Source organism: Saimiri boliviensis, chromosome 17 (genome assembly GCF_048565385.1).
Source record: "Saimiri boliviensis isolate mSaiBol1 chromosome 17, mSaiBol1.pri, whole genome shotgun sequence".
Taxonomy (NCBI): domain Eukaryota; kingdom Metazoa; phylum Chordata; class Mammalia; order Primates; family Cebidae; genus Saimiri; species Saimiri boliviensis.
The window spans coordinates 58,942,215-58,969,798 of NC_133465.1; the positions used below are offsets into that span (position 1 = coordinate 58,942,215).

Consider the following 27,584-nt stretch of genomic DNA (forward strand, 5'->3'; position numbering starts at 1 on the left):
AGAAAGCACCATGAAAACCAGTAAGATTTCTAGACTCCAATACAGTCCTCCACCAGATCCCTAATAGGCTTGCATGGTACTTTATTATAAATTTTCCCTCACATTTTGTAATTGCAGTAGAAGTTGGACTTTAATAATAGTAGTATAACCTTGAATCTAAATTAATTGTAAAAATATATTGTTTCTCTCACCTGAGGATCTCCTAAGATGGCAATCCCTGTTAGTTTTCTCTTCTGCTCACCACCACTTATTTTTTTAGTGATAGTGTCTTGAATGCTTTGCATGTCTAATTCCATTATAATTTTTTTTACCTATCCAAAAAAATACCAAATATTTAATTCTAAGCAGTTTTTACTCTCTAAACATAAAAAGAAATTATTCTAGAACTTCATTAAGTTTTATGTATCAAAGAGTAAAGTAATAGCTGAACAAAAATATAGTCAAAAGTAAATTATTTCCAAAGCTATCGATTTTAACATGCTTCTCTACTTCTTGTTCCACTTCCTTTGGCTGAATTCCTTTTATTTTCGCAAATACCCTGAGGTTTTCTCTCACAGTGAGGAAGTCCAATTGAAAATTAAACTGTGGACAAAATCCAATGTTCTTTCTAATTTCTTCCATGTCAGTTATTTCAGAGAGTTGAGTATTATAAATAGTGGCTGATCCAATAAATCTAAATTTAAAAGGCTTTAATGCCAGAATGTTAATTCTATGCAGAGTGATAATATATGTTAGTGTTTAGATTTTGTTCAAAAAACTTGTTTTGATTAAAGAAGTTTCACATTTCCAATTGCATAATTAATATATTGAGTAATTCAGATTGCTCTTAACATAAATATCTGTATCCACAGCAATGCAAAGTATACATGGAATGTCAAATAATGATGGAATAGAGATACAGATGTTTTCATAAATTTATGTATATATGAAATAAGTCCAATTTAGAGAAACTTTTTTACATAATCAGATCAATTTACAACTTGCTTTTTCAGCCAACTTACTTTGTAAATTTATTTTCTTACCTTCTGTAGAAACAGACAATCCACTAAGAATGTTTAGCAGTGTTGATTTACCAGCTCCTTTATGCCCAAGTATTTCAGTGATCTGTCCTTTGTATATGTCAAAAAATATGCCTGTTTCAGAATAAAATGTGGAAATTAGATTTTGGATTATATGTAGATGGAATGGACCTTAAAACTGGAAAAGTAAAATGCATCTCAGTATTTCATTTCATTGGTATTTTAATAAATTCCCTGTAACATTATACATTTAATTGTGTAAGTTATGTATTTATGAAGACAAAGCTTCAATTTGTCTGGAGAAATTGGATTAAGACTTGCAATGTAAATTTCTACCTTCTTGCTTCTCTCAAATCCTTTGAATGTCAAAGAATCTATACATTTAGTAGGAAATAATAAAGCAAAGACCTAATAGGAATAAAAACAAAACATGGTTTATTTGCTTCCCAGGCAAAGGAAAGAAGTGTAGCTTAAGAACCTGTCTCCCTGAGGCTTGCAGAGCTAGAGACAGAGGGCCAGGTATCCAGACAAAAGGGGAGAGTTTATTTCACACTCAGAGGGAGGTAGAATTAGTAAGGAGAACACTGGTAAAGTATCTCCTGGTACTGGTCATCATCCTGTTTTATATCACAAAAGTGTGGGCATGATATTTAGAGATATCTGTTGGGATCTAAGACGTACCACAGGCATTTTCACATGTATGTGCCTAAGACTTGACAATTTTTTCTTTAATGTTTGAAAAATTAACTCCATTAGAAAACAAGAATTCAGTTAGCATGCCAGAAATTTTAAAAGATTTTCTGAAGACAGAAAACAAGGAATTCGATTGTCAGAGAATCAAAAATCAGGCAAACCATAGCTCAAAATAGATGATGAAGAATTCTATGACAATAAAACCAGTTTCCTTGATACTTCCAAGCTTAGTTTGAGAAAGTCAGGTCAAAGATTATAAACTTATATAAAGAGTATATTCCTATTTTTGAAAAATTATTTTATATATACATCTAAATATAGAAAAATATATATTATTGGTGATTATCCCTCAGAGTATATACATATTTTTATTATTTTTGTTTTCTCCATATTTATTCTCTAATGTTGCACAATAATTATTTGTATTTTCAGATCACAAAAATGTTTCTTAGTTTAAAACAAAGCTGTGTTTTAGTCTAAAACATCATCAAAACAATGAAGTTTTTATTTTTACCTTGCAATGCTTCTACTTTTCCAGGCTTTCTATTGTATTCTTTTTTAACATTTCTGATTCTGAAAGAAGATAAAGTAATTTTGAGGTAAATGCATTTTCTAATATTAGTAACACAGATTACAGTTCATAACTAAGCCTGAACTTCACAGTAAAGGTGTCACTCTCAATGGGATCTAAGGATCCCCTCACCACTCCCAAAAGATATTTACACAGACCTGCTAATACTGTTATCAAGCTTCGTATTTCATATATTCCAGCTGTTTCTCTAAGTTATTAAAGGAATAAGAGAAAGCTAAAATTGATTCCAAAAAAAAAAAAAAAAAAAAAAAAACGAGGAAAGAAGGAAGGGACAGAAAAAAAAAAAAAGGGAGAGAGGCTTTCCCTCAATCCTGAATCACTCTCAGTCATTATCTTCCACAGGCAAATTTGTCAAAATAATAATCTTTACTCCCTATTTCCATTTCTTTATCCCACATTTATTTCCCAACCTAAGGCAATATAGTGTCTCACCACACCACTCTACAAAAACTATTCACAATGAAATTCACCAATGACAATTCTAGTTACCAAATCTAATCCAAACACTTTTTGGTCCTTATTTGGTATACTTCATCACTGTTTTAAACTATTGCTCATTCTTTTCTTTTCATAAGCCTCTACTTCCCTGGCTTCTACCCTTTGACTTTCACATCTTCCTCTTAACATTCTGTTTTGGCATACTTATGTACTCCTTCAATTGGATTCTATAATTGACCAACTATTTTTTTATTCTCGAATCTTTTCCATACAATCTTACCCACTCTCATGGCTTCAACTCCTACCTAAATTCTAATGATTCCCAAATTTGTGTCTTTAGATATTTCTTCAAAGTTTCAGATACATATTCTGCTTTTCACTACATATCTGAACTTGGATGTCAAATTGTATGCATTATATTTTCCTCTAAACTGGCTCACTTCCATTCTCTATCTTAGCTTTTCTACTGTCTACCCAGGAACTCAAGCTAAGAGCCTGAGAGACATCCTTAACTCTCTCTCTCCCTTTCTTACCCCATCCTGTGACCTAAAAAATTATTACAATTTAACTTCAAGAATTTATGAATTTAACTTTTTAAATCAATTTGAATTTATCTTTTTACCACTTTTCTATTACTTTCTTGTCCAGACTCTTGTCATCTTTCACTTCAACCAGGGATATGACCTCTATGCTGGTTTGTTAATTATCCCTTTTCTATCAGCAAGTCTCTTTTCTTCTGCAATGCAGAGGACATACCAGGGACTAGATTTCCCAGAACCCTCTCTTCAGTATCAGATTTTGCTAATGAGAAGAACTTGGCAAGATTTGGAGAGCAGAAATCAAGCAAGGTCATTATTCCTGGGTCACGTGAGCCAAGCATATCCACAGGCTCAAAGTATGCAGCAGCTTCTGCTTCTCAGACTTCTTGACAAGCACAGCTTTGCTACTGCAGGTTAAGATAACTGGTGGAAGAGTTCCCAGAAAATCTCTGATATTTGCAGCAGTATACTGACAAACTTCTTGAAAAACACCCATTTCTGTGCATCAGGCTAAGGTCCTCACTGGCTATTTCCCTGACTTTCTAGCTATAACTTAACCTTCACTCCTCTAACTCTTGTACATCTGTGAATACCTAATTCCTGTATTAAACCCCTTTACTCCCACAATGTTTCCAATAACTCATTTTTTCCTGACCAGATCTAGACTGATACAACATTCTAAGTATTTCCATTTCTCCAGTTGTGTTGCCCTCAAATCCTAGAAGATCTTTCTTTAGGGAGTATAGGAACTGAAATTTTGAAGTCAAAAGCTCTCTTCATAAAACTAACAGGAAAGCCATCAAAAGAGTGAATAGAAAATATTTGTAAATGATACATCCGATAAGAGGTTAATATACAAAATAGCAAACTCAATAGCAAGAAAAAATAACCCAATTTGAAAATGAGCAAAGGACCTGAATAAACATTTCTGAAAAGAAAACAAACAAAGAGCCAACAAGAATATGAAAAAGTACATAACATCACTAATCATCAGGGAAATGCAAATTAAAACCACAATGTGATAGCATCTCACATGTGTTAGAAGGGATGCTATCAAAAAGATGAAAGGCAAAAAGCGTTGGCAAGGATGTGGAGAAAAGGGAAGCCTTGCCACTGTTGGTGAAAATGTAAATTAGTACAACCATTATAAAAAACATGATGAAGGTTCCCCAAAGAGTTAAAAATAGAACTACCATATGATTGAGCAATTACACTTCTGGTATACACCCTAAGGAAATGAAACCATTACATTGAAGAGCCATCTGCACTCCCATGTTCATTGCAGCATTATTCACAATAGTCAAGATATGAAAATAACAAACTCAGTGTCCATCAATGGAGAATGGATAAACAAATTGTGGGGTATATATACACAATAGAATACTATTTAGCTTGTAAAAGAAAGAAAATTCTGTCATTTGTGACAACATTCATGAATCTGGAGATCATTAGCTTAGGTAAAATAAGCCAGATACAGAAATATAAATACCACATGATCTCACTTATATAGAGAATCTAAAAAGTGGAACAAACTGAAGTAAAGAATAGAATCTTGGCTACCAGGGCCTGGCAGGGGGAAGGGAGAGGGCAGGAGTTGGAAAGGTTGGGAAGATGTTTGTTAGTCAAAGGATACAAAATTTTAGTTAGATAGGAGGAATAAATTCAAGAGACCCGTTGTACAACATGGTGACTACAGTTAATAACAATGTATTTTGAAAATTGCTAAGAGAGTAGATTTTAAGTGTTCTTACGACAAAAAATAAGTATATGAGGTAACAAATATGTTAATTAGCTAGATTTAGCTAAGTTCACAATGTATACTATTTCAAAACATTATGTGCACATGATAAATATGTGAAGATTTTGGCAATTAAATAAATTATTTTAAAAATTTTTTTGTGGTCAATAAAGTATAAAAACAGTAAATTACTAATTAAATTTTATAACAATGTATTAAGAAAAATAACAATGTATTAAGAAAAAAAGTATGTTTACTACAGAAAACCAAAACTTTAGTAAAGAGGAAATATGTTATATGGCACAGAACTGTAAAACAGAAAAACAGTAACTTTGGAGAATTTACAGCTTATTTTTTCCTCTTCCTAATAAAAAAAATTCTAATTTTCTCTGCTAGGTTTCTGGGCTTTAGGGGCTAAAGAAAATTAATTTGAGGTAAAGAGTTAATATCCGGGATCCAAGATGGCCGAATAGGAACAGCTCTTGATTGCAGTTCGCAGCGAGAACAACGCAGAGGGTAAGTGAACACTACATTTCCAAATGACTTATTAATGCCCACAGACCAGGATAGTCCCGGGCTGAAAAACACCACAAGTTTCCAGCACAGCTGTTTCAGCTGTTGTAGCAGATCTCCACACAAAAACTCACACAAATCTGGGTGGCCGTTTCAACTGGCACCTGGAATCGCTGGGAGACAGAGCCACCCATTCAACTGACAAAAAAGGGGCTGAAACAGGGAGCCAGATGACCTGGCTAGGTGGGTCCCACCCCAACAAAGACCAACAATCTGAAAAGCTCTGGATTGAGAGTTTTGCAGCAAGCGCAGCTGGACCCGGGATGGTCCAGCTTTGTTAGGGGAAGGGCATCCGTCATTAACGAGGCAGTCTGCCACTACTGAGGCAATCCACCATTACAGAGGCAGTCCACAGTTACCGAGGCAGTCTGCCATTACAGAGATAGTCCGCCATTAATGAGACAGACCACCACTACCGAAGCTGTTCTAACTATACCTCTATAAACAAAACCACAAGGAAGTTCATACAGCAGCTGGGCAGAGCCCACGACAGCTCAACAGCGCCTCTGCTGGCAGACTTTGACTAAGGCTACCTCCTTGCTGAGCAGGGCATCTCTGGAAAAAAAGGCAGCAGCACATCAGGAACTTACAAATAAAGCCCCACCTTCCCAGGACAGAGCAACTGGGAAAAAAGGCAGTATGAGTTCTGCTGCAGCAGACTTAAACATACCTGCCAAGCAGCTCTGAACAGAACAACGAAGCTCACAGATCAGCACCTGAGCTCCTATAAGGGACAGACTGTCTCCTCGAGCAGCTCGTTGAACCCCATATATCCAAAGAGTCACCTCACAAAGGAGAGCTAAGGCTGACATCTGGCAGGTATCCTTCTGGGACAAAGATAACAGAAGAAGAAACTGGCAGCAACCTTTACTATTCTGCACCTGCCACAGATGATCCCCAGGCAAGCAGGGTCTGGAGTGGACCTCCAGCAATCCTACAGCAGAGGGACCTGGCTGTTAGAAGGAAAACTAAAAAACAGAAAGAAATAGCTTCATCATCAACAAAAAGGATTTCCATTCAGAGATCTCATCCGAAAGTCACCAACTACGAAGACACAGGTAGATAAATCCACAAAGATGGGAAGAAATCAGCACAAAAAGGATGAAAATACCAAAAACCAGAATGCCTCTCTTCCTCCAAGGGATCACAACTCATCACCAGCAAAGGAACAAAGCTGGGTGGAGAATGAGTCTGATGAATTGACAGAAACAGGCTTCAGAAGGTGGGTAATAACAAACTTCTCAGAGCTAAAAGAACATGTTCTAATCCAATGCAAAGAAACTAAGAACTTGAAAAAATATTTGACAAAATGCTAACAAGAATAAACAGCTTAGAGAAGAATATAAATGACTTAATGGAGCTAAAAATCACAACACGAGAACTTCGTGAAGCATACACAAGTTTCAACAGCCGAATTGACCAAGCAGAAGAAAGGATATAAGAGACTGAAGATCAACTCAATGAAATAAAAGGAGAAGGCAAGATTAGAGAAAAATGAGTGAAAAGAAATGAACAAAACCTCCAAGAAATATGGGATTATGTGAAAAGACCTAATCTATGTTTGATAGGTGTACCTGAATGTGATGGAGAGAATGAATCCAAGCTGGAAAACACTCTTCAGGATATTATCCAGAAAAACTTCCCCAACCTAGCAAGGCAGGTCACCATTCTAGTGCAGGAAATACGAAAACACCACAAAGATATTCCTCAAGAAGAGCAACTGTAAGGCACATAATCATCAGATTCACCAGGGTTGAAATGAAGGAAACAATGGTAAGGACAGCCAGAGAGAAAGGTCAGGTTACCCACAAAGGGAAGCCCATCAGACTCACAGCAGATCTCTCAGCAGAAACCCTATATGCCAGAAGACAGTGGGGGCCAATATTCAACATCCTTAAAGAAAAGAACTGTCAACCTAGAATTTCATACTCAATCTAACTAAGCTTCATAAACGAAGGAGAAATAAAATCCTTTACAAACAAGCAATTGCTGAGAGATTTTATCACTGCATCTGTAACCATCTGATCTTTGGCAAACCTGACAAAAACAAGCAATGGGGAAAGGATTCCCTATTTAATAAATGGTGTTGGGATAACTGGCTAGCCATGTGCAGAAAAGAGAAACTGGACGCCTTCCTAACACCTTACACTAAGATTAACTCCAGATGGATTAAAGACTTAAACATAAGACCTAACACCATAAAAACCCTAGAAGAAAACCTAGGCAAAACCATTCAGGACATAGGCATAGGCAAAGACTTCATGACTAAAACACCAAAAGCATTGGCAACAAAAGCCAAAACAGACCAATGGGATCTAATTTAATTAAACTCCAGAGTTTCTGTACAGCAAAAGAAACCATCACTAGAGCGAACCAGCAACCAACAGAATAGGAAAAAATTTTTGCAATCTACCCATCTGATAAAGGGCTAATATCCAGAATCTACAAAAAACTAAAACAGATTTACAAGAAAAAAACAAACAACTGCATTCAAAAGTGGGCGAAGGATATAAAAAGACACTTTTCAAAAGAAGACATATATGAGGCCAACAAACATATGAAAAAATGCTCATCATCACTGGTTATTAGAGAAATGCAAATCAAAACCACATTAAGATACCATTTCACGCCAGTTAGAATGGCGATCGTTAAAAAATCTGGACACAACAGATGCTGGAGAGGATGTGGAGAAACAGGAACACTCTTACACAGTTGGTGAGAATGTGAATTCAACCATTGTGGAAGACTGTGTGGCAATTACTCAAGGATCTAGAAATTGAAATTCCATTTGACCCAGCAATCCAATTACTGGTTATATACCCAAAGAACTGTAAGTCATTCTACTATAAAGACACATGCACACGTATGTTAATTGCAGCCCTGTTAACAATAGCAAAGACCTGGAACCAACCCAAATGCCCATCAGTGGTAGACTGGACAAAGAAAATGCGTCACATATACACCATGGAATACTACACAGCCATGAAAAACAATGAGTTCATGTCCTTTGTAGGGACTTGGATGAATCTGGAAATCATCATTCTCAGCAAACTGACACCACAGAAAATCAAACACTGCATGTTTTCATTTATAGGTGGGTGTTGAACAATAAGAACACGTAGACTCAAGGAGATGAGTATCACACACTAGGGTCATTTGGGGGGTGGGTAGGGGAGGGACAATGCGGGGTGGGAAGTGTGGCGAGGGAACATGGAGAGAAATGTCGGATATAGTATGCACCTATACAACAAACCTGCATGACCTGCACATGTGCCCCAGAACCTAAAGTAAAATAAAATTAAAAAAAAAAAAAACAAGGAAAAGAATGGATGTAGGGCGTTGTAGGTCTGTAGTTTTTTTCAGGATTTATGTTACAAGTTGGAAGATATACCCAATGGACAGCTTTTATTTTCTCTGAGGATGAGAGGCAAAGTATCATCTCCTAATATTGCATGGGTAAGATAGGGGATGAGGTAGATATTAGAAGAGACAGAAAAATACAGATTTAAAATATAGCTTTGAAGTTAGGCACTTACCTCTGTAATTGCAGCATTAATTGCAGCTTGAAAAGCTACAATCCCTTTTAGCTAGAACATTGCCAAGTAACAAAAATTTTCACCATTCATGGCCCAACAGTGTTCTTTAAGGAAGAAGAAAAACATGTCCATAGTTACATAATGGAGTCAACTGTTGGAATTAAAACTAACTTTGGCTCAAAAATAAAAATATCTAAATGTAGCTCAAAGCCTATTATTATATGATATAGAGGATTTTTAAAGTACTCTACAAAATTAGAGAAAAAAAGAACATATGATGCCAGGCACAGTGGCTCACGCTTGTAATCCCAGCAGTTTGAGAGGCCAAGGCAGGCAGATCATTTGAGGTCAGGGGTTTGAGACCAGCCTGACCAACATGGTGAAACCCCAACTCTACTAAAAATACAAAAAACAATTAGCCTAGTGTGGTGGTGCATGCCTGTAGTCCCCGCTACTCGGGAGGCTGAGGCAGGAGAATCACTTGAACTTGGGAGGTGGAGTTTCCAGTGAGCAAAGATGGCGTCACTGCACTCCAGCCTGGGCGACAGAGGGAGACTCTGTCTCCAAAAAAAAAAAAAAAAAAAAAAAAAAAAAAAAAAAGAACATATGAATAGTTGCCAAAATAATGAGACTCATCCTAAGGTAAAAACTGATGATTAAGTTCAGGGGGAAATGGGGATTCCATAAAACAGCAAAATAATATTATAATCAGTTTTTGTATAGTTACCTGTGTATTCAGTGTTCCTTTAAAACTGGGATTCTATATCCCCAATTAAACTTCAGCTGATAGGAAAAAGTATCACTAAATACAACTCCCACCATTTAATGGTACTTTTTTGGAAGTACTATATCCATGATCTCTTCATCTGGTGTCCCAATGACTGTTCTTCCTACCACGTATGAAAAATATAAATATATAATCATGTAAACTTATTACTAGAGGACATAAAAACAAAATGCAATTGCTTGTTTTATATAAAATTAGAGTGCTATTATATAATATTCCTGGATAGTTGCCTCTTAGTAAAAGGCTAAGTGAAAGTGTATTGTTTCAAGCTCAATGTAAATACATGAAAAGAAACAAATGATATATTGTCTTTTAAAAAGCTGCAGCATATTGTTTTTAGTGAGATCTCATTTTGGTAAAGAAAAACTGAATTTGTGTGCCTATGTAAGCATAGAAACATATTCTATATATGGCTATGTGCATATTTGCCTTAAAAGACATATACAATTTGAATGAGGAGGAGAGGAGAGGAAGTAATGCCAAAGATAAAAGGAAAAGCTCTCATATTTTGCTTCATATAAGTTTGTACTATTTAAGATTTTTTAGAGTAGAGATTACTTTGGTGACTAAAATAATTTAAGAATTAAAAGGAAAAATATTTAAAGGAAGCAACATAAATACTGAGAATTTGGTGTTTTCTTTTTTTCTGCCAAGATTATAAACTGGTGTCTATCACATGAAAATAGTATAATAGTAGAAGTAAATTGTATACAAAGAGTCAGAGTACAAAAATCAAAAGTATAGTCCACCTACAGATTCTCTGAGGTCAAGAACACTCTCAAGAATAAAGTACATAGTAATCAGTGGATAATGAATGAGTTTACAATCTGCAGAAGTAATCCACCCAATAAGTGTTTAATAGATCTATTACTATTAGAAGCTTTGAAAACCACAGAAGTTCAATTACTGCCTCCTTTTTTCACATGTTTATGTATTATGTTCTAAATGTTTATTAATTTTAAATCTCACTTAGGATGACGTCTACATTAAGATGAAAAAGCTGTTTATTTTATCCTGTAGTCGCAGCTTTCAAAACTCCTTATTCTTCCAAATATAGAGTCAGGCTGTGAAACTTTTATGAGGACAATGCTAACATCACTGATTTTCTCTAGAGGTATTAAAAAATACTGTCAAGGCCAACCCATGAATATTTATGCTAAAAAGCAGGGCTTAGATAAATGTAGAATAAGATGGTGAGAGAGGAGCTGTGGTAGGAGCAGGCCAGTATGGTAGCTGGAATGAGATATCTTATATAAGAAAGGGACAGATTCCAATGGTCCATGAGACTAAGACAGAAAGTGGCCAGTAGTTTACACTGCACATACAGGAAGAATAGTCCCTGAGGCTTCAGTAAATGCTTCATGAGTTAAGAAGAGATGAGGTAAATGACTACACAAAGGAAGTAGGTAGAGACAGATAGGGCAGAATCAACACTGTGGTCAGGCAGGACATGTAAACAATGCAAGTAAGGGAGGCCGATCAAAGTCAAAACTCCAGAAACTACAATGAAGAATTAGAAAACAGAGTAAAGCAGCCAGGGATAACAATTCCAAAGCTCAGTTAGGTTAGGCACAGAATATTAGTAACTTGCATAAAATAATTATAAAATTCAGAGCTTGGAGGTGTCCCTTGGCATGGCAATCCAGATACCAAAAAACCAAATAAGTTTCAGAAAGACAAGAAAAAGCAGTGATTAGAACTGAAATGTTAACAGCTTGGGTAAAATGTACAAAAGGATGAAAGAAATGGCCAGTGTTTGGAACCCTGACAGAGTGGGGGCTAACAACAAGAGAAATCTGGTGGTAGGCTAAGATTATTGAAGGAAAGAAAAGTTTATCCTGATACCTGCCTATGCAGGAGCAAAGGCCTCTATGGAGCAGGTTAGAGACCATAGCTGACAGTCAATAGTTACTCCTAATGTCAGCAGAGATATAAAGGATGGTAGGCAAAGGTCTCACACAATAAGTATGACTCTCAGGTGTTTGTATTTCTTTATAAGATGCATTTATCAAGTTAATGCAGCAGCCTACGTAAGAGATCTCTATTTTCTGAGTCCATATACGCAGAGGAAGTCCTAGGGGAAAAACAAACAAACCAAAAAAAAACACCTCACTACTCTATGATCAAGGGCCCTGAATTTGTTGACTTTCAGTAGCCAGTATCTGGTTTGACTTTAAATAGATATTACATGCCCTGAGCTATACATTTTAACGATTTTTATACACCAAACAGTAATGCTTTTTCAATGCCAATGTTAAACTTGAGTCTGAATTTCAAACATCTTTGATTTACAGTTCCTATATACTAGGAACTATATAGTATGTATAGTTTCTAGAACTATATAGCAAATATAGCTCCTATATTCTAGGAATTATATTTATTTCAATCCAAAATGAAAATAAGTGAATTCTTAAAATTTTTTGAAACTCTTTAAACTATAGAATGCCAACCCAAATAGAAAATTTGTTAAGTTTGGGAAAAGTGAAATTTGTATCATCTAAAATGGGCCCAGTCTTTTCTTTTTTTTCCTACTGCAACAGTATGTTCTAGTAGAAAGAGCACAGGGTATGTGTGTCATAACAAAAATTTAAAAAGTAAATCTATTTTGTCTCTTACCCACCTGCCCTTAGCTTTATACCAACCCCTGTACTGCATATATAATGAGAATGTTTGCCTCAGTTGAGAATCACTGACCCATAGATCAGGTAAGTAAATTCAACCTGCAAAGAGAATTTGAAATTAAGTTACATAATACTGAAACATTGGTTATTGGACAACACACATTTCATAAAGGAAGCCAAGGCCGTCTTATTCATTAACCTTCATGCTATGTTACTGACTGGTGTATATGCCATCAGTAGGCCAGAGTCATTAAATTGATCCACACTTCCCAGGACTTTAGGAGGTTGTTCAGGAAAATCAATAGCTCTGAATAGCTCCGAAAAGATGCACAAATATGGCCCTAGAAACAATGCTATTGTCCATTCCTCCAGCACCCAAAAGAAAAATGAGCCATGTTATAATGTGATCCAGACCAGTGAAAAACATCCAAACACATATTTAAGGCAGAATATATTGCCACTGAGCATGGCTTCATTTCAGTCTGCAATTTTTTTCTGTCGCAATTAATATCTATCCTTTAAAGAAAGAAAACACTCTTTCAAAAATATACAACTTTGAGAAAATATCAACAATTGCAATCAATCTTAACCCAGTGATTTAGCATCCCTAATAGTGGGACTGCCATTGATTTTATATTTATATATGAAGCACTATAAGTATATGGCATTACATAGAAGACATTCTTGCAAAAAATATTTAACCAGAATTTGATCCTGCTTTTAGATCCAACACAGTGCTTACAAAAAATGTAGATGACAGAGGGATGACTTAAATGACAGCATGAAGAGGCAATCAGATAAAAAGAGAACATGGAATATTCAACAGGATAACTAATTTTGTCTCTTTGGTTCCTGAACAAATCAACCTTAAAGACATTAATCAACCTTAAAGGATATGGAATTATTTTTAATTTTGTGCAATGGGATAGTGGTGACGTAGGAAACCAGGTTCTTAATATTTTGAGATACTAGTTAAAATATTTAGCCATTACATATATATTCATACATAGAGATGAAACAAAGATGGCAAGATATTAACAGTGGTCAAAACTGGATTGTGGATGTATAGGTGTTTATTGTTCCGATATTTCCACATTTCTGGATTGATAATACATTTTTTAAAATTCTAGTGACTGATAAATATAGATATATTCTTCTTCAATATACAAACCAAAATATTTGATTGAACTGCTTCAAAAGCTATTGCAGAGATTTAAAAGCATGATATGAATCCTGTTAGCTCCCACTGAAATGGTATTGGCTATTTCTGAAAAGACTGCAATCCCTACATGGTTAAGGCAGCTCCAGTTATATCTCATAGTAACAATGTCTTAATATTCATATGAGCATACAAGAAACTCAACAGAATGCAAAAGTATTGACAAACTGTGATCTTGTTCCATGAAACCACTTTATGTTTACAAAGAGCACAGCTTTGAAGAGATTCTAAAAAAGTTTGCAAATTTTTACTCATAGATATTTTACCAGCCTTGGCAAATAACATGCTATTCATTGAAATGTCCCCAAATAGTATCAGCGTTGACCCATTTAAAAGTCTATTTTATTTTGCCTAGCTTATCTTTCCCCTGGCTGTCCCTGCCCCCAACAATGAAGTTAGCTAAGGGTAAATCAGAATAACTCTGAGATTTGAATGCATTAATTATGTGGAAAATGGCTGGTTCTATTCTGCAAAAGATTATTTTTTAGTAACTGTCAGATGAGCTCTTTAGTTAATTTCACCTTTGACATAAATATTACCCTATTTTGCAAAATATATCATTCTGCAGTATTTAGAATCTCAAATTGACTAGCCAGTATAATAATTAAAAATCAAAATTTATAAACAATAAAAATGGCATACTACATAATGGATTTTCATTTATTAGCTATGAAAAACTATATATATTATGAATCATACCAATAAATTCTCTCTTTTTGTTCTCCATTTTCTAAGAAAATTCTTGCACAGAAGAGTCTGAATTTGTTGACACACACTTATTTCTTTTTTAATCATTTTGTCATATTCACTGACAGGGTAAAGTAAATATTGTAGAGCAATAACTAGGGGAAGAAAAGAATAAAAGAAAGTTCAGTTACAAAAAGACTTTGCATGTTTTAAAAGCTTAATTTTAAGATGCACCAACTAAATGCCTTATATGACATTGTAGTAAAATATTCAATCAGGATTTTTAAAAAGAATACAAAGTATTAATAATTGTAAAATGTCCTCTCAGCTGGTATTTCTCTCCAGACTTTTATGCCTATGAGGGAGACAAAGGTGATGGTATATGAGTCCTTTCTCCTTTTGTCTCAGAAGTCACTTTTTTCTGTGAAATCTTAACACTACAACCACTAAAAGTAAATCCCTCAGTAAGATCTTAGTAATGTTTAGAATCCCAAAAACACTTCCTCTTTACTTGTTAAGAAATAAAAGTTTAACAGGAAGAAACCACTTTGCAGTTCCTTATCAGTCAGCGATTTGACCACAAGCAGTCTTATTTTGAATTGCACATTTGGGCACATTTATTTGATATCTTGTTAACCACTGGGTAAAGCAAAGTCGAAAACATTATAGTCATTCTTAGAATCCCAAAAAGCTAATTCCTCTTTTTAAAATTTCCATTTCTGAAGTAAATGTGTAAGATACACACAGATTAAAACCAAAAACATTAGCTAATATGACTAGAGTAATTGATTTGTAATAATCCTTATTCTTTGCCTTCAGTTTGAAATTCCAGAGGTGATCATTTGGTATCACAACTATGATTGCTGAAGTTCCTTTGAATAAATGTTGATGTTATATACAAATTACAGTGTTCAGAGAACTTGCTATACTTTTTCTCGTTAAATAAAAGGCAAGGCCAGCTAAACTCAATATAATATCTAACTTCTAACTTAAGAAAGCAGAAACATTAAAACACCAATCTTCACTTATGGATACAGAGGTCTATTTAAATAGCTCCATAAGCAAACCACAAAAAACATTTTAAAAGAACAAAAGAACACAGGAAAAAGGAACCTGTCCTAATGCTTACACATTCTAAAGAAGTAAAACCTTACAAATTCTCAAAAGGATCTTCAGAGCAGTGTCAGAGAGAGAATTTATTGTCTGATAATATTTATACATACCTCTGAATCTAGTCATTTTTCATTTTATCACACTAAAATGTTATATGTTTCTTTAATGAAATAACTCACTAGCACTGTAACATAAAACATAAAATAATTTAGAACAACTGATAAATATAATTGTAACACTTTCAATCAATATGTCTGGCATTGGCTATATACTTTATATCTTAATGACCTTAGACAAAGTGAAAATGTAAAACAAATTTTAACTTACAGTTAGGAAAGTAAGAGAGAAGTGTTTAGAAGCACTTGGAGCCACTGGTCTCTTTTTGTCCAATAAAACAGTGAAGAATCCTTCGAGGACTCCTCTACAAATGGTTGCCTCTTTTTAAACTGTTATTTAGTTTGACTTCTGAAAAGGCATGGTCTGTGTGTAGAACATGCCAACGAATTCTGTTCTCTTTTTCCCTATGTTTTTCTTCTTGTCCAGTTACTCTTCAGAGAGCGTAATTTTTGGCTGCACATGTCATGTGGTATTTGTTTATTGCTCTATCTTTTTGGCGTACACACAAAAAAGTGATCAGATTCAAAAGCAAAAACGCACAGCCCTGGATAAGTACATATTTACAATTACACGGCTTTTTAATAATTACAAATGTGACAGCCAAGCTAAAAACGGAGCAAATTAAAGAAAAAGTTGAACAGAAAGAGAGAAAATGAGGATTGCTCATCTCAGAAATCTGAATCATTCCAATGAGAAAGCTTCACCTGAAAGTTAACTAAGTTCAGTTAAATGGTTCCTTGTATTCACTAATTCCTATGTACTAGAAAGTATTCTAAGGGTTTAAATGAATTCTCCCATTTGATACCAAAGCAAACCTACAAAGTTGGTATTCTATTTACATCCATTAAACAAATTTGAAAGGTGAGGCTAAGAGGTGAAGTTATTTGCAAATGTTTAAATAAGTATGAAGCCAACAGATGAGTCCAGAATAGTGTTTGGACTCCAAGATCCCTCACTCTTAACTACCAACTATGAAAATGATGCTAATCAAGACAATGATATCTAATACCCATTTTCAAAGTTTAGTGGTATAGACTAGATGGGCATAACTTTTATAATTTTACTTTTTTTTTCAGCTACAACTAAATGGAATATTCTCAGGATGGCAAATAACCCCTCTTTATTAACCCTGAAAATATTATTATGTGATTTTAACTATTATAATACATTTCTTATTATGCATACAGAAGCTAATAATCATTCATGAAAATGACAGAGACAGAAAGGGTAAAGGACTCAGAGACTCTTCAAATGATTACCATTTTCATTAGGAATATGAAAATAGATGGTTCCTTTAATTGTAAATGTCAGTAACAACAAAGGAAGCATACTTTAATTGCTTTTCTTTGTTAGTGACATTTCTCTTTCTGTTCAGCCAAAATCATTACTAGAAGTAAAAGTTCATGAAACGGAAAACATGAAACTTAACCTGGTTCCAATCCCAGATATTAATGGTAATATTCATTTAAATGGGTGGCGAAAACAACTAAAATCATACTATAATACAGACATACACTCTTCTTAATCATCAAATTTTAAAAATATTTTTATTTCATAATTGCTGTGATTTTAATGTCTGCTCTAAAATTCATGTTAAAATTTAATTACCAATGAAACAGTATTGAGAAGCAGAGCCTTTAGAAGTGGTGATTAGCTCATGAGGGCTCCACCCTCACGAATGGATTAATACTATTATCTTGGGAACGGGCTCCTGGTAAAAGGATGAGTTAGGCCCAATTCCTTCTCCCTCTGTCTCATGCACATGCTTCCATCTTTCACCTTTCCACCGTGGAATGACCCTCACAGATGCCAGTGCCATGTTCTTGGACTACTCAGCTTCCAGAACTGTGAGAAATAAGTTTATTTTCTTTATAAATTACCCATTCTGCTAGGTACAACTAAATCTGTGGTGTTCTGTTACAGCAATAAAAAACACACCAGGACAATATTTTTAGGGATTTTAATCTCCAATATGGTAAAGTTGAGTCTGAAACCTGCATTGCAGACCTGTCACTCATTGTTTGTGCTTCTTGGAGAGTTCATATTCAGGTCTCTGTTACACATTTATAATAGGATTTGGACCCTTTCCATTCTAAGCCTTTGTACATTTATAATTATACAGTTCTCCTACAGTCAGAATGTTGAAATACTCCAGATTTAGGCTTATGCACATCTATATTACATAACATCAACCTGCCCCTCCTCATCAAACTTTTCCTTGCTCGAGTCCTTGAAGTCTGAAAGCACCATGGCTTTCAGCAGGCAAATGTGCCATATTAGTGAACAATGAGAGAGAATTTGGCAGAAGTTTTCCTTCATGTGTTTCTATTTCATTCTAATTTCCAGAGGAAATTGGGCCAATCTTTTCTAAACTCAACACCACTGCACAATACTTTAATCAAATTCCATGACCTATTCTATAAATCTGGCTTTCTTGCTTATCTAATTTTACTGTTAACTTCTATTATAATCTCTTCTCTTCTTTAGCAGATCATGGCAGGGACTGCTATAATCTTTTCTCTCTTTCTATCTTTCTTTAGATATGCCTGGCAATTACATATGAGAAAATATTGTCACTGCCAGCTTGCTTAAGCTACCTTATTAAACATCTTATAAAGTAGCTCATCTTCTCACATTCACTGCCCAAGTTTCCATTGTATTAGTTTTCTAGAGCTGCCATAACAAAGTACTACAAACTAGGTACCTTAAAAATGGATTCTCTCGAAGTATCAGAGTCCAGAAATCAAAAAATCATTGTCATATCTGAAAATCCATGTTCTCTCTCCCGGCTTCTGGTGATTGCCAGTAACCCTTGTCATTCTTAGATTTGCATCTATATAACTCTAATATTTGTGTTGTCATTACATGGTATTCTCTCTTCTCTGTGCCTGTGTCTTCAAATGGCCTTCTCCTGTGTATTTGTCTGTTTCATTCTACTAATTTTGAGTTGAAATTGCTCCTGTTATCCCAGTTTCTTGAGTTGCCATGTTAGGTTATTTGAGATCTTTCTAGTTTTTTGATGTAGACAAATACTGCTGTAAATGTCCCTCTTAAAACTGTTTTTGCTGTATCCCATTGGTTCAAGTATACCATGTTCCCCCTTTATATTTGACTCAATAATTTTTTAAAAAATTCCTTTTCAATTGCTCCATTGACCCATTAGTGGTTCATGAGGATGTGGTTTAATGTTCATGTACTTGTACCATTTCCAAAATTCCTCTGGTTATTGATTTCTAGTTTTATTCTATTGTGATCAGAAAAAATACTTAAGATAATTTTGATTCTTTTAAACTTGTTGACTTGTTACGTGGCCTAACATATGACCTTTCCTGGAGAATATTCTATGTGCATTCAGAAGAACATGTATTCTGCAGCTATTGGACAGAATGTTTTGTAAATGTCTGTTATGTCTATCTGGTCTAATGTGTGGTTTAATTACAATGTTTCTTAGTCGATTTTCTGTCTGGAAGATCTGTCCATTCCAGTTCCTTACAATTATTTATTGCTGCATATTTGTTCTTTTAGATCTATTTATATTAGCTTTATATATTTTAGTACTCTTACATTGAGTGCATATGTATTTATAATTATTGTATCCTGTTGCTGTACTGGCCTTTTCATCATTACATAATGGCTTTATTTCATTTTAGAGTGTTGGTTATTTTGTCAGATATAAGTATAGCTATTCCTACTCTTTGTTTCTGTATGCATGGAGTATCTTTTTCCTCCTCTTCACTTTCAATACACATGTGTCTTTACAAGTGTAGTGAGTCTTTGTAGGCCAAAGATAGCAAGGACTTGCTTTTTATTCAATCAGCCACTTTATGTCTTTTGATTGAAGAATTTATTTCATTTACATTCAAGTTAATTATTGATAGATAAGGGATTACTGCCACTTTGATACCTGTTTTCTAGTTGTTTTGTAGATCCTTTCTTCTCTTACAATATTCCTTTGTGTGTAAATGATTTTCTCTAGCAGTGTTTTGATTTCTTGCTTTTTAATATATCTATTATAGATTTTTGCTTTGTGGTTACCATAAGGCTGAAAAAAATCTGATAGTTGATAACAAGTCATTTAAAAATAATTTCTTAAGTTTGATAACAAAGAAAAGAGAAATAACAAAAAACTGTACACGTAATTTCATTGTCCTCCCACATTTTGAATTTTGATGTCAGTTAACATTTTTATATTTTACATTTTATACTCTCTTTTCAGTTATTATTTTTAAGTTTTCTTTTATTCTTCATACTAAAGATATAAGATATAATTCCACAATTATAGCATTAGAATAACAATCATGTTTGCATTCTTTTCTTTAGATTATAACTCCCTTCAGTATTTCTTATAGGACAGGGCTAACAGTAATGAATTCCCTTCAGCTTTTGTGTGTCTAGTAAAGTCTTTATCTCTTCTTCATTTCTGAAGGACAGCTTTGCTGGATACATTATTCATGATTGGCAGTTTTATTTTTCTTCAGTACTCTGAATACATCATGTTCCATTCCATCCTGGCCTTAAGGTTTCTGCTGAAAAGTCTGTTGTCAGGTCAGGTGTACTGGAGTTCCCTTATATGCTACTTGCTTCTTTTCTTTCTCTATTTTCAGAGATCTCTATTTGTCTTTAACCTTCCAAAGTTTGATTATGTCTTGGGGTATTATTATTTGGGTTGGATCTGATTGATGAGCTTTGATCTCCCAGTTCCTGTACATTTATATCTTTCCCCACGTTTGGAAAGTTCTGTTATTATTTCTTTGAATAAACTTCACACTGCTTTGTCTTTCTCAACCCTCTTTTTAACTCCAACTACTGGAATATTTTCTCTTTTAATGTTGTCCCATCAATTCCACAAGCCTTCTTCACTGCTTTTTCCATTCTTTTTCCTCCTTTGATGATTTCCAAATAGCCTGTCTTTGAGTTCATTACTTTTTTTCTTCTATTTGATCAGTTCTGCTTTTCATGGTCTCCATTTCATTTTTCACTGTGTTCCCTATATTTTTCCACCCCAGCATGTTCGTGTTTTTTAATTATTATTTCAATCTTCAATAAATTTCTCTCATAAATCTCCGAATTGTTTTTCTGTATATTTTTGAAGTTCATTGATCTTCCTTAAAACAGCTATTTTACCATTTTTGTCTGAAAGATCACAGTTCCCATCACTTTAGGTCAGTCCCTCATGCCTTATTTTGTCCAGTTGGTAAGGTCATATTTCTCTAAATGTTTTTGATGCTTGTGGATGTGTGACAATGTCTGTACTTTGAAAGACTGGACATTTATTCTAGCCACCTCAATCTGGCTTTATGTCCATTCTGCTTCAGCAGATCTTCCACAGACTCTAAGGAGACTGACTATTGTCTTCCCTGAGCCCAAGACCAGTACAGCTATTTCAGCATTAGAGCATTAAAGGGCATGCTAAGCTCAGGTTTGCAGTGAGTCTTGTCGGAGCTCTGAGATTTATGCAACATTCTACTCCAGATAGACCTGGTGAAGACCCAAGGAGAGTACTCAGGCTGTATGAAAAATCTGGCCAGAAACCTAAGCCTCAGAAGACTGTTCTGGTAGCTAAGATGGATGTCCATCTCCTAGCAGTCCTTGCACAGGTGAGGTAGCTCCTTGATTGCAGCAGGAAAGGCCAGGGCTAAGACTGGGGGGCCCTTGAATCTGCTACAGAATGGCAGCTGGCAAGCCTGTCTTATTAACTCAGATAAGTGTGCATCTCCCAGCAGGTCTCTGCACAGATGGGCTAGTTCCCTGACTGCAGAAGGATCAGAACTGAGGCTGGCTTCTCTCAGGATCTATTATGGGACAGAGGCTAGGGAGCACAATATGGAAGTGCAGACTTCCAAGATGAAAGATATGGGTGAGTCTCACTCTAGGTCATTGTGTAAGCAGTTCTGAGCTGGGACTTCAGCAGAGAAGGGCTGGAGTCAAGTCACAGGGCAAGTTTCAGATTCAGTGTCAGCAGGCAGAGAAGGCTCTCTGTTGAAGCACTAGTGTGCATGATTCTTTCTGTACTCCTTGGCAGATGGTTTTGGTTTTAGGCTCAAGACCAGATGGGTTTTTAGCCAACCTCCTAGGAGAATGGTGCCATTTCCAGGCTTGAACCCACAAGCAAAATCAGTAGATCAGCCACTAAGGTGCTAGTCTGCACTCTCAAAACAGCCCTCTAGGTCTTGGGATGCACTGGGGCTTCGCAACCTTATACCTGAATCCTGAGGCTCCTGCAGAGAGACTTTGCTCTGTGGTGGTGCAGAAATATTGTTGTTATGGGGGATGGGGAGCTATGAATGGGTTACCTTCTTGTTGGCATCATTGCTGTCGTCTTGCTGGCATCATTCTCCCAGATAATTTTGATGCTGCAAGTCAATGAACCAACAGTTTACAAAATGTGCATACAGCAATGAAACCATGCCTTTTACAGAGTAAACCTTCACTTAATGTTAACTGAGATTTTTAATGCTTAGTTCTTATATATCAAGTCTCTTCTTACAGTTGAAATTGTTTTACTTCTTAAATATTTCAATTAAAATGCCACTTGTATTTTGCTTACCTTGATGCTTTCTCCCAGTGGGAATTATCAATGAAATTCTTAAATAGTGATTTTTTTAAGGAAAAAAATACTAATCTTCTGAAGGATGTGAATATCACTGGTTTTACCTTTTGAAGCAAAAGAAGTGAGAGAAGTGAAAATTAGATTAGAGACTATGGTTATATCTTTATTTAAAAAGATAATACTCAAAAAACACATTTTCTGGAGGTTTCCTTTAAACATCTCTGCCCATCTCCCTCCAAGTTATCCCAGTTATCAATAAAATTTACTTTCAGTATTAGAGATAACAAGATTCTGTGCCATTTGGAGAGTGCCTGAAAAGTTTCCTATTTTGTGGCTCCTCAGAGAGAACAAAGGAGGGATTTATAACGGGTGATTACAATCTAACTTCAAGTTCTTGCCCTGTCCTTTCTAAGGACCATACCTATCCTTTCTAACCCCTAGCTATTCTGCCTTCAAGTTTGGTGAATGGCTAGGATTATCTTCTGGCTCACCCCTCTTACTCTTTTTTCTAATCTCTTGAACTCTGTTACTGCCTCACCATTTCTCCAATGAACTAGCACTTGGGTGACTCTGGCTCAGAAGAGTTAAGCTCTGGCTTCTTAGTTCATTCAGTTCTGGCTTAGACTGCCTTGCTGGCACCACCGCTGCTCAAGAGGCCTTACCCCACCCCTTTCTGGGACCAGAAAGGTATCCTTTTGGCACAAGCCTCTGCTGCCATCTGGTGGTCAGAGTTTCACTTTTTTTCGGCCCCATTTCTACTAGACATACTAGGCATCCACCCATATCTTGCTTGTGCTGCTTCCACCTATCAAGATAAGAAACAGTATCTCTCATGGTTACTGAGATTTAAAAAAAAAAAAATACTTAATTTTAAAGTTGGAGATACAATACTTTTAAATAATCTTGGCACTGTGGCATTTCAGTGTGAAATTCATTGTCCCCCAGCACAGTTACAGCTCTGAATTTAAATTGTACATTTAAAATTCTTTTGAGCTTTAGGCAAAGAAAAACTTCCAGTGGCTTTCTATACAATTCATTTCTCAACTTTTTTCTCAGTTGTCTGCCGTATAGGTTTTGTATCCTCAGCTGCATGAGAACGACCATGAGGACCAAGATAAGATCCTGGGTTTGCATCTTACAATAACTTTATATATAATGATTGTAATGGCCATAAGTCAATAGTACCAGTAGAAATCTTCTGAAAAGATTCTTTCTTTGAACTTCAAAATGTAAGCAAAGCTACTCAAACTGTGGATCTGCCACACTGTCTTTATGAAGAGTTTATTTTTATCCAGGGCACTTATCTAATACTCATAATGCAGGCTTGTAAATAGTGATCCCCCTGCCCAAAGTGAGTAGTCCCAAATTGGGGACCTCACTGAGAAATGACTTAAGAATAGTAAATAAATAACTTCACATGTAAGAAGATAGTTCATAAGATATTCAAAGATAAGGTTAACTCAAAACAGCACTGAAAGAAGACATGCATTCAAACATGCACAGACCTTGAGAATAAGTTTGCAGATAGAGTCTATAAAACTCTGACAGAATGTATTTAATACAATATTAGAACTGAAATTTTCTTTCTACTACCTCAATCTGAGTGAACCAGAATCAAGAACCCACCTCCTCTGAGCACAGAGTATGAAACATTACTTGTGTAGGGAAAAACCACAGAAAAATTGTAAAACTAGCTTTTCCACCTTTGGACAAATGAATCAATTTTCAACCCAAATCCATGCACTAAATCAGTATTTTCAAATGGGAGTAATTTTGTCTTCCTCCTACTACTGCAACCCCAACCCTCTCTCAGGAGATATTTGGCAAAGTGTGGAGACATTTTGATTGTCACTTGGGAGAGGGTGCTACTGGCATCTACTGGGAAGAGGCTAGGAATGTTACAAATACCCTACAATGCACAGGACAGACTCTCACAACAAAACAAGTATCCAGCCCAAAATGTCAATAGTGCCAAGGTTAGCTGGGACTACAGGTATGCACCACCATACCCAGCTAATTTTTCTATTTTTAGTAGAGTCGAGGTTTTACCATGTTGGCCAGGATGGTCTTGATCTCATGACCTCATGATCTGCCTGCCTCAGCCTCCCAAAGTGCTGGGATTACAGGCATGAGCCACTGCACGTGGCTGACAGAAGCTCTTCTTAATCAGCTCTGGCAAAGATAGCACGTCTGGTTAAGCTACTCCACTGAAGCCACCAGTTGGCTGAATTTGCTCTAGATTAATATCCTCCTCTAGAATTGGATTTTTGCAGGAGCAAGATTAGTATATTAACACAGAAAAATTATAAAGACCATCTCCCTCCCACTTGCACCTTTAGGTCTTTAAAAGTGGCACTAATTTCTTCCATTCCTTTCCCATCTCCTTTCCCAAAATGAAATGTTTTTATTTCCTATATTGATGGGGCTAGGACAGTTTTCCCACTGTAGTTTCCCCAAAATTCATGTCCTTCCTGGAGGCTTAGAATGTGACGGTATTTAGAAAAAGGATCTTTGCAGATGTAAAAAGATGAGGTAATATTGGAGTAGGGTGGGCCCTAAATTCAAAATGACTGGCAACCTTTGAAGAAGAGAAGACAGCATGTGATAAGACTGGAGATAAACATCTGCAGGCTAAGGAACAACAAGAATTTCCAGCAACTACCAGAAGCTAGAAAAGAGGCATGGTTCGGATTCTCCCTCTGAGTATACAGAAATGAACCAACCCTGTTGACAGCTTGATTTTGGACTTTTGGCCTCTAGAACTGTCAGAGAATAAATTGCTGTTGTTTTGAGCCACTCAATTGTGGTACTATGTTATAGCAGCCCTAGAAAACTAGTATTCACACTATGATAGTTCTTACCCCATAGGTCAAGAAAACAATGTTTATCTATTCCAATTACAAATTCAGGGACTAGACACATGACATATAGGTCTACAGACTAGTGGATTCTGTATGAACTAGATCTAGCATTTTAGATAACCAAAATACTAGATCTAAATCCTAAATCCTAGCATTTTAGTTATTACCTAGACCTCAAATGCCCCCCACTCTGTCAGAGAGGCCATGATGATATTTTGGGTCTTTTGTCCTGTGTCAACTTTGACCCTGTGGTAAACAGACCTTGAAATGATTGGGCATTCCCCTTTCTCCAGTATGTAATTACCTGAGTTAAAGGCTATAAATTCCTTTGGAGGAAGTCTGAGGAAATCAATACCATATGTTTCTTGCCATGATATTGTAGGGTCTCTCCTCCTAGGGACCCAACTTCTCTTTCAGTGAGTTCTGGGTACAAAAATTGAGATTCGGAAACTAGGGAAGAATCATGACCTCTTGTTGAGCCTTCATCCTCCCAATCACCCATCATTGATTTAGTTGTAAAGACTGAGTACTCCATTGATGATCCATTCATTTGGCCTCTAGAGATGCAATGTTCTATTAAGTATCTCCATAACTGTGGATCACTGTCCCCATCCCCCACAGCCTACCTGTTGTCAAAGATAAATATGACCCAATACTAAACAAGTGAAAACAAATTTTATTTGGTAATTGTTAACAGTAAGGGAAAGAGCTGGGTTACCTTCTGATTTGTACAGAGGTGATTTGAGTGTTTCAAAAGGAGAGTGGGAGTAGGGGGTTGTAGGGGCTCAGCAGTCAGAGAAGTAAAAAAGTACAAAGGGTTGGTCAGTGTTAATGTGATTAGGATAGTTGTGTTTCTTAGCTGTTAATTATCAAAGGTAGGATTCTATCCTCACAGAGACTGGAAAACAGAGGCTTTATCCTGGCTTGATAAATATTCTTAAAAAGAATGGTTCCCAGGTCACTGGAGAAAGAAACCTGTGAGCTGCAAAGGATATATATTTATAACCGTAAACTCCTTTTAATAAATACATGCTCTAAGAAAGAAGATCAGGGCCTATTATCATGTGTTAGGTACAACAAAAAGTAGATTTTTCTGGTAGCAATGAGCGTTCTCAGACAGGCTTTTAATTGGGGGTAGGGACCTACGATCACCCAGGGGACACTTTATGCTGCTAGAGGAAATGCTAAAATTTGGTCAAGTCTCTCAGTGGAGGGCTTTTGACAGAGTTGTTATGTGTTGAGAGTCTTGCAGTTCTCAATATTCATTACAGTAATTGTGTCCACATGGTTTCTGAGGTGTCTAATTGTTAAGTGCTGCCACCTGGTCTCTATTATTCAGGATTTTATCATCTCCATTGCTCTCTGTGAGCCCAGTGTTATAATGGTATCACTTGCCATCAGCTCATAGAACAGCCACCACTCACTGTATAGTGATGTTGGTGTGCCCTTCAATGGTACATTTCTTGTTCTGAATTTCGTCACCTGCTGTGTTTTCCAAACTCATATAGTACATCCACACAGGATGCCTGATTTTCTGGGTGTTTTAACCCTTTTTTGCATCATGTACCATGGCTTTTAAATATTTATACATGCCATTAGGTCGACCATTGCTTTTTCCATGCTTCTAAGAACTATCTTAGCAGTGTGTTCTTGCTAAGAACCATCTCTTGGGATTCTTGTCAGGATATTAAAAATCCTTCAGGCCAGAAGAGTACTCTGAATAAACTCTTATCTAACTTTATGTTCTGCACCATTTGATCATGCACCTTTAGAATCCAGTCCCATGTGTATTCTAGCTTTTATGGGTAGATGTGGGTAGCTTCCGTAGCTCTTGTGTGGTACAGTACATTTCTTCCTTCAGCAACACCAGCACAAATTTGGTCAACTTATTTCATGTCTTAACTCTTGTTATTGGTCACTAGAAAGGAAGTTAGAAGCAAATCCTGGAATGGGTCCAGTATTAGTTTGCTAAGACTACCCTAGGGAGTTGAAAACTACAAGCTATTTTATGGTAGCACTCTCAGAGGCTGGAGAAACAAGTTTTTTATTTCTGAAGGGGAATACAAACAGTTCATTTTAGCATCCATGGGAACCTGGAACAATGGGATATTCTACGGACCTGTAATAGAGGAAGTGGAGGGTCTGGAGTGGCTAACCTAGTTTTCAAACTAAAGCACTCTTCTGTTAGTACAGTGAAAAGCAATTTCTTTAGTAAACAATACCATGTAGGGACATTTTGGTGGTCTGTCTTCTGATTGTGATACTAACTTGTTTCTGTAGAACTCTTCAGCTGTCTGATTTTCTACATCAAGTCTCCAAGGGATGGGTTCCCTTCCAAAGTTGTCTTCCTGTTTCCCAGCAGTGCTTTCCCAAGAAATAAATCACAAACTTGATTTCACTTTACAATTTCCTTCTTTTCAGATCTTCAGTAGCTAATATTTGGGCCATTGGGTCTCAGATCTATTCTTAGAATTTCTTTATACTGGGTAAGACCCTTGCCT

At 36.0% G+C, this 27,584-nt stretch overlaps 2 protein-coding genes across 2 annotated transcripts in view; both read right to left on the reverse strand.

Moving 5' to 3' along the window:
• Window positions 1–22,975, reverse strand: part of LOC101045064 (ATP-binding cassette sub-family A member 10) — a 53,256-nt gene extending 30,281 nt beyond the window's left edge. Inside the window, 9 exon segments of the mRNA XM_074388015.1 lie at window positions 192–311; window positions 490–666; window positions 1,024–1,133; window positions 2,227–2,285; window positions 3,954–4,030; window positions 9,129–9,232; window positions 9,856–9,866; window positions 9,868–10,018; window positions 22,885–22,975. Coding sequence (XP_074244116.1) covers window positions 192–311; window positions 490–666; window positions 1,024–1,133; window positions 2,227–2,285; window positions 3,954–4,030; window positions 9,129–9,232; window positions 9,856–9,866; window positions 9,868–10,018; window positions 22,885–22,975 — 900 coding nt within the window.
• The window catches only part of ABCA5 (ATP binding cassette subfamily A member 5), a 108,520-nt gene continuing 102,052 nt past the window's right edge, over window positions 21,117–27,584 (reverse strand). The window contains exons 42-43 of the mRNA XM_074388890.1: window positions 22,220–27,447; window positions 21,117–22,025 (exon numbers count right to left, since the gene is read on the reverse strand). The gene's annotated coding sequence lies outside the window, so the exon portion shown is untranslated. The remainder of the gene's footprint in view (window positions 22,026–22,219; window positions 27,448–27,584) is intronic.